The following is a 14,132-nucleotide window of genomic DNA, read 5'->3' on the forward strand; positions in this document are numbered from 1 at the left end:
TATAGCTCAGTGTGAAATTCCTGGATTTACTCCCCAGTACCTTGGGGGGAAAATTATTGTTTTATATTTACAAATATATTTTTATAGTGTATTCAGTTTAAATGTAAAAATATTCTGAAATTAAATGGAAAGTACTCAACATTATGCTTTACGCAGAGGTATAAATTATGTAAGAATTACAGCCATGTTGATTTAGCAAAGTAATTTTTTTTTTTTTTTTTGGTACTGGGGATCGAGCTCGGGTCCTTGCGCTTGCAAGGCAGGCGGCGGAACCGCTGAGCTAAATCCCCGGCCCAAAATAATTTTCTTTTAAAATTATATTGGGTCGGGGATTTAGCTCAGCGGTTTCGCCACCCACTGTGCAAGTGCAAGGACCCGAGTTCGATCCCCGGTACCAAAAAAATAAAAATAAAATAAAATTATATAATATGCAAATGTTCTTTTTAACACACTTAAACTACAGATCAACCAAAAATAATAACATCCTGAAATTTCTGTCATCCAGCCAGTTAAGAATGTTATAATTCTGCTATGAATTTTTCTAAACTATAGTACATATGAAGAAATCCAATTGTCTCTTTGCCTCTGTTTCAGTCCTCATCCATTCTACTGCTTGGTCCATTAATGTAGAGCATGTACTATGAGTTCATATTGTGCTCGGACAGTGGGATTACAGTGATGAACAGATGCAGACCACCCTGTCCTTATGGAGCTTAGGATCTAGGGCTAGCAACAAATTTTCAGACAAAATTACAGAGCTAATTTTAAATAGAGATATTTTCTATGAAGGAAATATATGAGGACATTTTAAAGGTTTTACAGGAAAATCTGATCTAGCTAGGATACTTTACATATGTTGATATCAGTAGAACTCTGCAGAATGTGTACAAAATGTGCAATTTATGGGAAAATATTTTAAATATACACTTGATTAATGCACAGAACATCTATGAGAGGACATGTAAAAGATGTATAACAGTGGTTCTTTAAATACCGGGGGGAACCAGGTGAGAAGAAGTCTTGTTTACATTGTACTGTATATGTATATTTTTCTACCTTTGAAAACATAAAGTGATCTTTCAAAAATCATAGAACAATCAAATGAACTTAAAAAAGCAATCTTGGTGGGAATAAATTGTGATTTGGATTCCTTTTTTTATTTTGATCATCTTTTTAAATAGCTTCTTCAAACTGTTATGATTGTTTCTGTGAGGCTTTGTTTTCCATTTTGAAGTAGTTTTCATATTGTGTTCTTGTCCTGTAGCTAGGGAAAATGAGGCTAACAATCCCATGCCGTGCAGTGACATGTACACATCTGCAGTGTTTCGATGCTGCCCTTTATCTACAAATGAATGAGAAGAAGCCCACCTGGATTTGTCCTGTCTGTGACAAAAAAGCTGCCTACGAAAGTCTAATATTAGATGGGTAAGTATATTTTCCCTACCTCCTCCTCTTTATTGTGTTAGGGATCCAACTTAGGGCCTTATGAATGCTAAGGATGTTGTACCATGAATTCTTCACCCCAACCTCAGTTGAGGTTTGGTTTTTTTGTTTTGTTTTGTTTTGTTTCTTACAATACTGAAGATTGAACATAAGGTCTTCACACTGAGCTATGTACCCAACCCTTTATTAATTTTGAGACAAGGTCTCACTAAGTTGCTCAGGCTAGGCTTAGATTTGGGGACCACCTGACTGAACCTCTCAGAGTCCTGCGACTGCAGATGTAAACAACCACATCCAGCTAGTAGATAAGTATTAATAAGTATTTTCTTCTGTGTTTCCCTTCTGATACCTATTGGCTGTGTCTTCCTTGAGCACAGCCTAATATATATTCTGTTCTAGTATATAAAATCCAAATGTTTGTGTATTGTTAATACTTAATTTTACTCAGTCTTATTTACTTGCATAGACTACCAGTTGAGCATCCCTAATCTGAAAATCCCAAATTCAAAATGCTCCAAAATCTTAGTTTTTGAGCATCCTGTTGGTGTTCCAAAAAGTTTCAGATTTTTGAATAGGGATGGCTAACCTATTATATGATTTGTCTTAGAGACAAGAAGATACACTAGTTTTCCTTTGAATTTGCTTTCCAAGATCATATGTTGTAAAAGTCTACCGGACAGAGGGTGAAGACTGATTAGTGTTACCATTTTATTTACCTAGAATTTCTTGTAATAGCAATTAAAGTCTTTGTAATAGCAGTGTCTTTGAAATAAACAGGAAGTGATAGGGTAGATAAAAATCACATTACACAACTGGTAAGTTCAAAATTAGAAGTCATTAAACATTAATTCTTAGATCATATTGCTTGTGTCAGAATTTGCAAATTTATATCAAGTATTTTCAGTAAGTGAGGTGTCCTTCAAATGACGCTTTTAAAAAATGACATTTGTCATCTATGCACAGTAGTGCATAGATTTAAAAAATACAATTATTGAACCATGGTGTTGACTTTTATTGATGTATTCAAAAGATTTAAATCATAACTTTACATAGTTTTGTATTTACATATACTTTTCCCTCAATACGTAGTAAAAAGTATTCTAGAGCTTGAAAGATATTTTTTACAGTATTTTTATGAAACATTGTAAAGGAGTATTGTGGAGAAGAATAAGGCAATGAAGACTGGGACTTCACCTTTCTCAAAACTTGTTTTGCTTGCTTATTTTTATAATTTTTTTTTTTATTTTGAAATAATTTTAAACTTAGAGAGAAGTTGCATCAGTAGCACAAATAACCTCTAGTAGTACTTTGACTTAGATGTATCAATTGTTAACTTCTGCCACAATTGCTTTATCATATTCTTTCAATGTGTACATACATTTTTGATGTATGTTTGTGTATGGAAAGATGATTACAGTGTATTAGTGTTTATAGAATTCTTTTAAATCGTCTGAGAATTGGATGTGGATTTTTCTAGAATTGTATATGAATAGAATGATAAAATATTATATACTCCCTTCGTCTAACATCTCTTACTTTACCATACTTATTTGAAATTCTTCCATTTTGCTGCATGTACCAACAGTTCATTTAATTATTGAGTCACATTCTATTGTATAGTATACCAAAGGTGGGTTATGTTTTCACCTTCAGTAGATTGTTTCTGATTTTGAGTTATTGCAAATACAGATATGAATATTCATCCCCAAATCCTGTGTGACTGATGTTTTCATTTGTCTTACAAATAAATACTTAGAATCAGATACCTGGTCACATGTTAGGTGTATGCCTAAAACACTACCAAACTGTTCTTAAGTGTATATGTTTTCATCTGCATCTCTCAAGTGACCAGTGATGAACATTTTTTGAACATTTTTCCATATGCTTGTTTGCTGCTTTTACTTCTTTGTCTGAAAAATGTCTGTTCATTTTAGATGCCCATTTTTGAATTGGGTCTTTAAATTTGGAGGGTCTGATTGTTTTCAGTTCTTTATATATTCTAGATAGTAGTCCTTTGTCTGAGGTACAGCTGCTAAAAATTTTTTCCCACATTGTAGGTTGTCTCTTAGCTCTGCTGATGGTTTCTCTTGCAGTGCAGAAGCTTCTTAATAAGATGAGATCCCAGTTGTTGATTCTTAGTGCTAGTTCCTGTGTTATTGAGGTTTTGTTCATAAAGTATTTTCCTATGCCAGTGTCTTCAAGACATTAACTTCAGTTAGGTCTTCAAGACCTAACTTCCAGCAAGTTTGGTGTTTCTGTCTTAGTATTTAGATCTTTAATCCACTTTGATCTTAGTTTAGTGCATGGTGATAGGTATGGGTCTAGTTTTAATCTTCAGCAAGTTGAAATCCAGTTTTTCCAACACCATTTATTAAAGAGGCTATCTTTCTTCCAATGAGGATGGTTGGCTCCTACCTCCAATGAGGTGGCTGAATATGTCTGGAGTTGTTTCTGCATCTTCTAATCTATTCCACTGATCCTCGTGCCTGTTTCTTTGCCAGTACCGTGCTGTTTTTACCACAGTAGCTTTGTAGTATAGTTTCAAGTTGGGGATTGTGATACCCCCTGCCATGTCTCTGTTACCTAGAATTGCTTTTGCTATTCTGGGTCTCTTCTGGTTCCAAATGAATTTTTGGATTGTTTTCTCTAGTTTTGTGAAGTATATTGTTGGAATTTCAATCAGCATTCTATTAAATCTATATAGTAGTTTTGGAAGTATCGCCATTTTCACTATATTGGTTCGTCCTACCAAGGAACAAGGGATGTCTTTCCATTTTCCTATACCCTCCTGGGTCTCCTTTTTCACAGAGCTGTAGTTTTCAGTATAGAGATCTTTTGCTTCCTTTGTTAGATTGATTCCTAGATGTTTCATTTTTTTGGGTGCTAATGTAAAAGGATTGTTGCCCTAATTTCTCTCTCAGTGAGTCTGTTATTTGTGTATAAAAAGGCTGTTGTTTTTTCAGTGTTGACCTTGTTTTTATCCAGCTACTCTACTGAATGTGTCAATTAAGTCTGGAAGTCTTTTGGGCAGAATTTTTTGGGTCTTCTATGTAAAGTATCATCATCAGCAAATAATGACAGTTTAACTTCTTCCTTTCCTATCTTTATTCCTTTTATTTCTTTCTCTTTTCTAATTGTTGTGGCTAATGTTTCCAGAACTATATTGAACAGGAGTGGTGATAGTGGGCATCCTTGTCTTGTTCCTGATTTTAGTGTGAAAGTTTTCAGTTTTTGACCATTTAGTATGATGTTGGCTTTTGGTTTTTCATAGACAGTTTTAGTCAGGTTGAGATAAAGACCTTCTATTCCAATTTTCTGTAGGGTTTTTAATCATGAATGGATGTTGGATTTTGTCAAATGCCTTTTTTGCCTCTGTTGAGATGATCATATGGTTTTTGTCCTTGACTCTGTTCATATAGTGTATTACATTTATTGACTTAATGTTTGTTGAACTGTCCTTGCATCCCTGGGATAAATCTGACTTGGTCAGGGTATATGATCTTCTTTATGACCCTCTGTATTCTGTTTGCCAATATCTTGTTGAGGATTTTTGCGTCTATGTTCATTAGGGAGATGGGCCTGTAGATCTTTTTTTAGGTTGGGTCTTTCCTTGGTTTTGGAATCAAAGTAACACTTGCTTCCAGGAATGAATTTGGAAGCCTTGCTTCTCTTTCAATTTCCTTGATGAGTTTAAAGAGTAATGGAGATAGTTCTTCTTTAAACGTCTTGTAGAATTCAGCAGTGAAGCCATCAGGACCTGACCTTTTCTTTGGTAAATTTTTTATTACATTTTCAGTTTCACTCATTGTAATTGGGATGTTTAGAATTTCTGTATCTTCATTTATCTTTGGCAATTCGCATGTATCTAGGAATCTGTCCATTCTGTGTTTTCCATTGTATCGAAGCAGGTATTCATGATCCTCTGGATTTCTGTTGTGACTTCGTCTTTTTGTGTTGTGACTTCACCTTTTTCATTCTTAATTGCTTGGATCTTTGCCTTTTCTTTCCTTTTTTTGATAAGGTTGGCTAAAGGTTTATCGATTTTATTTATTCTTTTGAAAAACCAACTCTTTGATTCATTGATTTTTTTGTATCATTCTCTTAGTCTCCATTGCTCTGATCTTTATAATTTCCTCTCTTGTGTGAGGTTTGAGTTTGTTATGCTGTTCTTTTTCTAGGAGCTTGAGGTTCTGCATTAGGTTATTTATTTGAGTTCTGTTTTCTTAATATGGGCTTTCATTGCTATGAATTTCCCATGTAGAACTGCTTTCATTGTGTCCCTTAGATTCCTGTATGTTGTACTGGCATTATCATTTACTTGTAGAAACTGTCTAGTTTCTTTGTTAATTTCCTCTGTGACCCATTGGTTGTTCAGGAGGGTGTTATTCAATTTCTGTGTGTTAGTGGGGGTTTTGCAGGTTGTTATGTTATTGATCTCCAATTTTATTGCACTATGGTCTGATAATATACAGGGTGTAACTTCAGGTCTTTTACATTTACTTAGACATGTCCTATGAGCTAGCATGTGGTCTGTTTTGGAAAAAGATCCATGTACAGCTGAAAAGAATGTGTATTTTTGGACCGGGGATTTAGCCCAATCCGTCGCCTGCCTTCCAACCTCAAGGACCCGAGTTCGATCCCCAGTACCAAAAAAATAAAAAATAATGTGTATTCTGATTTTATAGGGTGGAACACTCTGTAAACATCTATTAAGTCCATTTGTTCAATAGCTTGGGTCAGTTCTAGAATTTCGTTAATTTTGTCTAGATGATTTATTTGTGATAGTGGGGTATTGAGGTCCCCCACTACAATTGTATTAGTGCTTATTTGGTTTTTCATGTCCATTAATATTTGTTTTGTATAGTTGGAGGCATTCATATTTGGTGCATATATATTTAGGATTGTCATCTCTTCCTCATGGATTGTTCTCTTCACAAGGATGTAGTGACCACCGTTGTCTCTATTAATTAGTTTTGATTTGAAACCTACTTTGTCTGCAAATAAGATTGCTACCCCTGCTTTTTTCTGGGTTCCTGTGGTGTGGAGAACTGTTTTCCATCCTTTCACTTTCAGTCTTTGAGTTTCTTTTTGAGTTAGATGTATTTCTTGTGTACAGCATATTGCTGGATTTTGCTTCTTAATCCATTCTGCCAGTCTATTTCTTTTGATTGGTGAATTGAGGCCATTAACATTGATGGTTATAATTGATAGATATTGACTCATCCTTGTCATGATGTTTTACTGTTGTAGATTCTTTTATTTCTTATTTTTTCCCCCTTTCCCTTTAGTTTCTTATCTTGCCTGGTGGCTTCCCTCTGTTGGGTCTTGTGGCGTTGTGACCTTCATTGTCTTTTTCTAGGATATTGCTTTGAATTGTTTGGTTTGCTGGTTTCGTGTTCATGAAATTTCTCAGGTGTTCTTTGTCATGGAAGTATCTAAATTCCCCATCAATTTTGAAAGATAATTTTGCAGGATACAACAGTCCAAGTTGGAAGTTATTTTCTTTTAGGGCTTGAAATACTTCATTCCAGGCTCTCCTTTTCTTGAGGGTTTGTGTTGAGAAGTCTGCTGTGATTCTGATGGGGTTTCCTTTGTAGGTGATTTGTTTCTTTTCTCTAACTGCTTATAGGATTTTATTCTTCTGTTGAGTTTCTGGGATCTTGACTATTACATGTCCAGGTGTAGATTTTTTCCAGATAGTTTTTGATACTGACTTCAAATATAATTTCATTTTTGTCATAGAAATATTTTGTATGTTTTGAGTTATATTTATTAAGACTTCTTTTCTGTCCCTCTTCCTTTCTACTTTCTCCACTCCTGTATTCCTCTTTTCATTTTTCTTTTTTGTACTGGAGATCAAACTCAGGACCTTGTACTTACGAGGCAGGTGATGATACCACTGAGCTAAATCCCCAGCCCCCTTTTTTTGGATATTAAGCTTATAAATGATTACCTTTGTCTACTTGTTTTATGTGCATGCCACATGTTAGTCTTAATATATTCACAATGGGCTGTAATTTGTATGTCTCGCTGCTTGGTGGCTCTGATGTGAATTCCATCCTCTGATGTTAAATACCTAACCATTGGTGAATCATGCCACATGATGAAACAGTCATGCATGTATTATTGTGATTCAAGCTGGCAGGAACATGTTTACCTGCAGTCTTACTAGGAAACTACAGGTTTCAATTTCTGTTTTAGTCACTGATATTATAAATGTCACTCAATAAGTCACTAATTCTTTCCCCTTTTTTGGTACCACGGATCAAACTTGGGACCTTGTGCTTGCAAGGCAGGCGTGGAACCGCTGAGCTAAATCCCCCGCCCCATTTAATTCTTGTATTATCTGTTCCAGGCCTAAAATCTGGCCAAGGGATCTAGCTTAGTGGTAGGGGACTTGCGTAGTATGCACAAGGCCCTGTGTTCCATCTCTAACACCACAATATATATACCTGTCCATCCATCTCTGTATGGAAGAAGAGTGCATTAATAGTTGTTACAAAGTGTGATATATTAAAATACAAAATAGGGCCGGGGATTTAGCTCATTGGCACCACACCTGCCTGTCAAACACAAGGTCCTGAGTTCAATCCCCAGTAACCCCCCAATACAAAATAAGTCAGCATTACTTTTCCCTTCCAGATTATATTACTTTCTTCATTTTTAAGCAAAGCCATTGGTGACATGTATGTATTGTCCTTCTTAATTGGTTTACAGGCTTTTTATGGAAATTCTCAATGACTGTTCTGATGTGGATGAGATCAAATTCCAAGAAGATGGTTCTTGGTGTCCGATGAGACCGAAGAAAGAAGCTATGAAAGTATCCAGCCAACCATGTACAAAAATAGAAAGTATGTGCAAAATGGCAACAGAGAACAAACAAAGCACTGAGACTTGTGGAATATTATCTTTATTATTATTTTTATTTATTTATTTATTTATTTATTTTTGGTACCGGGGATCGAACTTGGGTCCATGTGCTTGTGAGGCAGGCGGCGGAACCACTGAGCTAAATTCCTGGCCCTATTATCTTTATTATTAATCTTGGCCACTAGAACTATTTTTGGAATTCAGTTTTCTAACATTATCTTTTGAGCATCTATAATTTTTTTCCTTAAGAAATATGCTCATTTATACCATTATATCAGCCTTTTCTGTGTTTTTCATGTACAGAGTAAATAAAACATCCACCTAAAATAATTGATGATGTTTGTTATAAAGTGAAGTCCGAAATGATATTTATATGGGCAGCTTTTCAGAATTGTTTTAAGTGTATCTGTAGGCACAACCTCTTGTGGAGGTGTATTAGATGAGGAGTCAGGTAAACATACATTGGCTAGTTGTTAAGGAGGTTCAGTAAGGAGATTGTTTCTTTCATGTGTGTATGTTGTGTGTAGGAATTTTATCATACTCTTGTTTACCTAGAATGTATTCTTATTCTCTAATTGTTTGAGGAATGGGGGCACTAAAGTCCCATAGGTAAACTTAGGTAAATTGAAATCCATAGGTAAACTCAGTCTTTTTCTCTAACCCAGTCTACTCATTGGTGTTGAGTTTCATTTTGACTATATTTGAAAGTTCTCACAGTGTAGTGAATATATGCCAGTTTATCCTTCCATGATTTGTATTGAAACCAAGATAGCAGTAACTAAGTTTTCTCTCACCTTTGAGAAAATGGAAAGTAATTTAATTGACTGGTTATTGCTCCTTTTCTTTTATCAACTAGTGTTCATTTTTAACTAAATAGATTACAAAGAATAATACATATTTTTCATGAAAACTTGAGTTAACGTATATGAGATTGTCTTAATGGACAAAAAGGACTTGAGTGATTAGAAGATAATTCATGAGAATAAACTCTAAATGAATAACAAGTGGCAAGTGTAGGATTTTTTTTTTTTTCAAGGTGAAAATTTTTTATCAAATTCTGGGTTATGATGAGGAGCCTGTTCTTTGGTATGAGCAGGTTTGGTAGAATAGAATTATTTTATTCTGATTTAACTGAATCACAAGTCTGGGAAAATATTCAATTGATGAAATCACATAGATTTTTCCCAATGGTGTGAGCCCAGTTCCCTAACTCCAGAGGTTTGTCTGTAGAATAGCTGTTAACCTAGCAAGACAGCTTGAGCCACAGAAGGATCTGTACAAATCCAGCAACAGTATTTATAAGAAGAGTATACTATCTGAAGGATAGAAATAAGAAAATAAGCTCATGCGTGGTGTCTTCCTAAGAAAGCAGTCATTTTATAGACATCTGGAATTAGGGAGGTGATTTGTGTCCATAGGACAGAGTGTGTGGCTTGTATGGCTGTGTATTGCCATAAATATGCTGCATAATTAAGACTGTCATGGCTAGAGTTTATTTGATGTTTCTGTTTTCCTTTTGTTTCTTTACATTTAGGTTCAGGTGTCCTCAGTAAGCCTTGTTCAGTTACTGTAGCCGGTGAGGTAAGCAAGAAGAAAGTGGATGTTATCGACCTAACAATAGAAAGCTCTTCTGATGAAGAGGAAGACCCCCCTGCCAAAAGGAAATGCATCTTTATGTCAGAAACACAAAGCAGCCCAACCAAAGGGTTTGTTAATTTATAGTTCACTATTGCTCATTACACTTACAACTAATTGTTCTTGGGCTAGGTTTTTTAATGTCTCTTCGAGAAACTGCATGGGAGACAATTTTAATTTGCTTTCATTCAGTTGAAATATTTTCATAGAAGCACATTATAGGAAAGCAGAATTGATGAAAACAATATCTACATCTCTGGGAAGTGAGAGTCTGAGGTTTTTATTTCATATCTGATAACCTTTTGTTAATTTCTTGAACCCATGTGAAGAAGTTTAGCATCTCAGGCCAATATGAGGAAGCCTGGTGTAATAAAATACGGAATTCGGAATCTTCTAAGAGCAGATTACAATTCTGGCACTTGTTTACTTGCTCTTATTTTGGTCAAAATCGTTAACTTGCTTGAGCTGCCTTTTTATCTTCTGTAAAGTAAGGTAAAATATGCCTACTTTGTAGGATTACTGTCAGGTTTCAATAAGCTAATGAAAAAACCTACCCTGTCAGTCACCTGGTAGTTACTCAGTGAAAATTGATCCCCTTCCCTTTTCACCCTCTCAAGTGCAAATTATGGGCAAGTAGGTGCATTCTACACATAGCCTGACTGACTCATCTCACAGAGTCCCATTCCGACCTATAGGAAAAGACAGATCCAAATATTTAAAAACAGGTGCTTTTCACAGAGATTTGGGAACACACATAGTGGAGTGTTTCTTAGCAACCCATGAACACCTTCAGACTTGGATTTGCTAGTCCTGTCTCTGGTTTCTCAGGCCACTTATTCTCCTCTAATAGCTCTTTTATGTAGAGTTGTACGATTACCATTACACAGGTCATTTGTAGAATATTTCTGTCACCTCCCTAAAAAATCATGTTCATTTGAGGTTTGTTCCCATGCACTTCCCAGAAACAGGCAGCCATTGATCTTCTTTTCATTTCTAAATTTGCTTGTTCTAGACATTTTGTATGAAAAGAATTATGCTTCCAGTATACATCTGCAGCATACTTTTTTGCAGTTTTTAATAGTTACTTTTGAGATAACTTTCTGTAGTTACTTTTGATAACTAAACCATTTGAGCTGCTTTCTTCATTATTAAAATGTATTTTCAGATCTGATTTATACATCCAGATAAGGGCAAATGTTTTCTTTCGCTTTTTAAAATTACAGTGAGATTTTAAGTGGAATAGAAAATGAGGAAAGTAATTAAAGTGGATTTTTTTCTGGCGTGCTGATTGTTTTTTCTTCCTTTGAGACAGTTTGGTTGGCACTTCTATAATTTAAGTGATAAAAAATGAAAATATAGTTTTTAAATGTTTACGGGCATAGAGTCAGGAGAATGAATGCTTCCATATAGTATTTCTAAATTTTATTTTTTAATATCCTTTAGACTATTCTTGAAAAATGAGTTGCAAATACTATAGTTAGTAGGAGTCCTGGTTGAAAGATTGTGTGTATTAATGCTGACCCATGAATTGATGCCACAAGGGTCTAATCTATGTGTCTGTACATTTGTGTCAGTACTTCATGAGGACAGAAAACTGTACGAATGGAATATACATCAGATAACAAAATCTAAAATGACCATAGTGTTCTGGGCATGGTGGTACTCGCCTGTAATCTCAGCAGTCTGGAAGCTGAGGCAGGAGGATTGCTGGGAGTTCAAGGCCAGCCTGAGCTACATAGTGAGTTCAGGGTCAGCCTGAACTACATAGTGAGATACTATCTCAGAAAGCCAAAAATAAATAAAATAACCATAGTATGCAGAGGAGTAAGGATAGTTTACACCTGTGCTTAGCTACCATAGAGATAGATGTTAAGAGCCCTCATCTAATTTGAAAAGAAAACAAAAATTAACATAGATCAATCTAGGTGGCAAATATGATTAAATTAACACATGAAAGTTTTGATTTTAAAAGTCTGTATAAATCTCATCTACCCAGCTTTTTCCATGAAGTCAATATAGCCCTTTGTACCAAACTAGATTTACACATTACTTCTGTAGACAAATAGTCACATGGAAAGATAAATGAAAATTCTTACTCAGTTTTTAGAAGTCATGTAATTATATATTAAAATGATATCCACTATGACCAAATATAGTTTATCCTGAGGGTGCTTTAATATTAGGAAGTAGTTGATGAAATGAGTTCTAAGAACAGCTATACAGCACAGTCAACTTATTAGATGCTTGAAAGATATTGAATAAATACTATTCCTGATAGAAATGCTTATAAACTGTCAGAATTCACTTACTGGCTTGAGGGGTTCACTGCTTAAACTGATTTGTTCTTGACAACATTAATAAAAGAAGCATAGTGTTCAATTCTATTTCATTTTGGGTTTGGCTTTATTTAAGAGCATTTTAGTCTATACTGAAACTTGAAGTATGTTAGATGTGAATGCAGTCAGAGTAATTGTATAGGAAGGTGAGCTGTGGAACCTGGTGCACATGATTGATAAATAGGTCTCGGAACTGAAACTTAGACTAGGAGTCAAGAATGTATCACAGCTACTTTGTAGTTCTTAAAAGGAACCCACTGACTAGCTAGAGCTTTCTTCTTGTTACTATCTTTCACACATTTAGGTCATAGGAAGAAGGATACCCAGGAGTATTTTGTGTTGGAGCTTCTTGAACACTAATAGTTTATGTTTTGTGCTAAAATTACATTTTCTCTTCTAAGGTAGGTGGATGCCACCTGTTATGGTGTCATAGTATTGACTTATGCTATGGTTGTATCATGTCTGATCCTTTCTTATTCCAGTCCTTTTGTTCTGGGTCATTCTTTTCATATCTTCACTTTGTGTTTCACCATCCAGAATTTTTGTGGTTTTCCTCTGTTAAGTAAGTTTATCATAGGACTTCTTGGCCAGGGATAGTAAGCAAATGAGAAAGAATAGAGAATGAGAGCTAAGGAGAACTTAATTTGTAGTCTAGAACATAATATGAGCAGCTATTTTTAAAGAGTGTATTGTCTTAGTAAAAATTATTCTTATAAACAGTTTTACAGAGCACTAAGAAGAAAGTGAAAGCCTCTCACCCAGAGAGAACTGCTTGCTGTTAGCATTTTGATGACAGTCCTAGTCCCTTTTGTTCCAGACCCAGTGGAGTGTAAAATGCAGTCTTGTAATTCCAGTCAGATGAAACTAGTACTATCTAAAGCATTTATAAAAAGTCTGATTTTTTTTTCTATATTAGAAGATAATTTTATATTTTATGCTCCTGCTCCATTCCTTAAAGGACAGTTGCTTTGTTAGAGGTTTCTAAAGACAAAAAACAAAAGACTGTGGGTAAATATGCATGCTTCTGGATCAAGAATCATTAAGGAACTAGGGATGTAGCTCAGTGGTATAGCATTTATATAGCATGTACAAGGACTTGGCCTTAATCCTCAGTGCCACCAAAAAAACATTGTGAAGAATTGATACTAAATTTTAATCTTTTGTGCTTTTATGACCATAAAGTGGGAGCACATAACTATACTTCAGTTATGCGAATAAAAATCATCAACCTATAGTCTAGGCCAAGTATGAATTCCATGAAATTCTGATTATGATAAACAGTTTAAAATAACAATATTTGCTAACAGCATTCTACCAGTTTACTTTGTGCTATGATAAAGTTACAGAAATTTAAAATATATATACTTGCATAATGTATACCTGTTCTTTTTGTGTAATTGGCCAATCCTATGAAGAGTCAGAAAAAAATTTTAAAAGCTGTCTGAAAATTTTTATTTATGGCATTACAGTACATCAGTAATTCCACAAGACATAGCCATTTATATTTCTTCATGGAACCTGTTATTTATAATTGATAAATATGTCATTTTTCCTTGAGCTTTAACATCATTTTGTTTCTCAATATGGTCCTTATGAAGATTCTGATAAAAACAAAAATCTGCTACCTGTACGTAATTTGATAATCCTAACAACTGTTTTTAGCCTTTATATATAAATTTGAATTTGTTTTGTTTTTTAAATTTTGGTATGGGGGATTGAACTCAGGACATTGGGTTTGCCAGGCAGGTGCAGTGACACTGAGCTAAATCCCCAACCCCTATAAATTTGAATTTGAATTAATGGTTAAATAATTTAGATAAAAAGAGTCAGTCGACTCTTAACATGATT

The 14,132-nt window shown here is 34.8% G+C and overlaps 1 protein-coding gene across 12 annotated transcripts in view; it reads left to right on the top strand.

The window, feature by feature from the left end:
* Pias2 (protein inhibitor of activated STAT 2) overlaps positions 1-14,132 on the top strand; it is a 104,232-nt gene that overhangs the window by 70,439 nt on the left and 19,661 nt on the right. For all 12 annotated transcript variants that reach the window (XR_015442147.1, XR_015442150.1, XR_015442146.1 and 9 more), the window contains 3 exons: positions 1,265-1,425; positions 8,161-8,294; positions 9,848-10,019. Coding sequence is in view for 9 of the 12 variants with exons in the window: in XM_004855100.3 (XP_004855157.1) it covers positions 1,265-1,425; positions 8,161-8,294; positions 9,848-10,019 (467 nt within the window). In the remaining 3 variants the exon portion in view is untranslated. The remainder of the gene's footprint in view (positions 1-1,264; positions 1,426-8,160; positions 8,295-9,847; positions 10,020-14,132) is intronic.

The sequence above is a fragment of the Heterocephalus glaber genome, unplaced genomic scaffold, assembly GCF_053883595.1.
Source record: "Heterocephalus glaber isolate CG9 unplaced genomic scaffold, H.glaber_assembly_v1.0 deba00000331, whole genome shotgun sequence".
Classification (NCBI taxonomy): Eukaryota; Metazoa; Chordata; class Mammalia; order Rodentia; family Bathyergidae; genus Heterocephalus; species Heterocephalus glaber.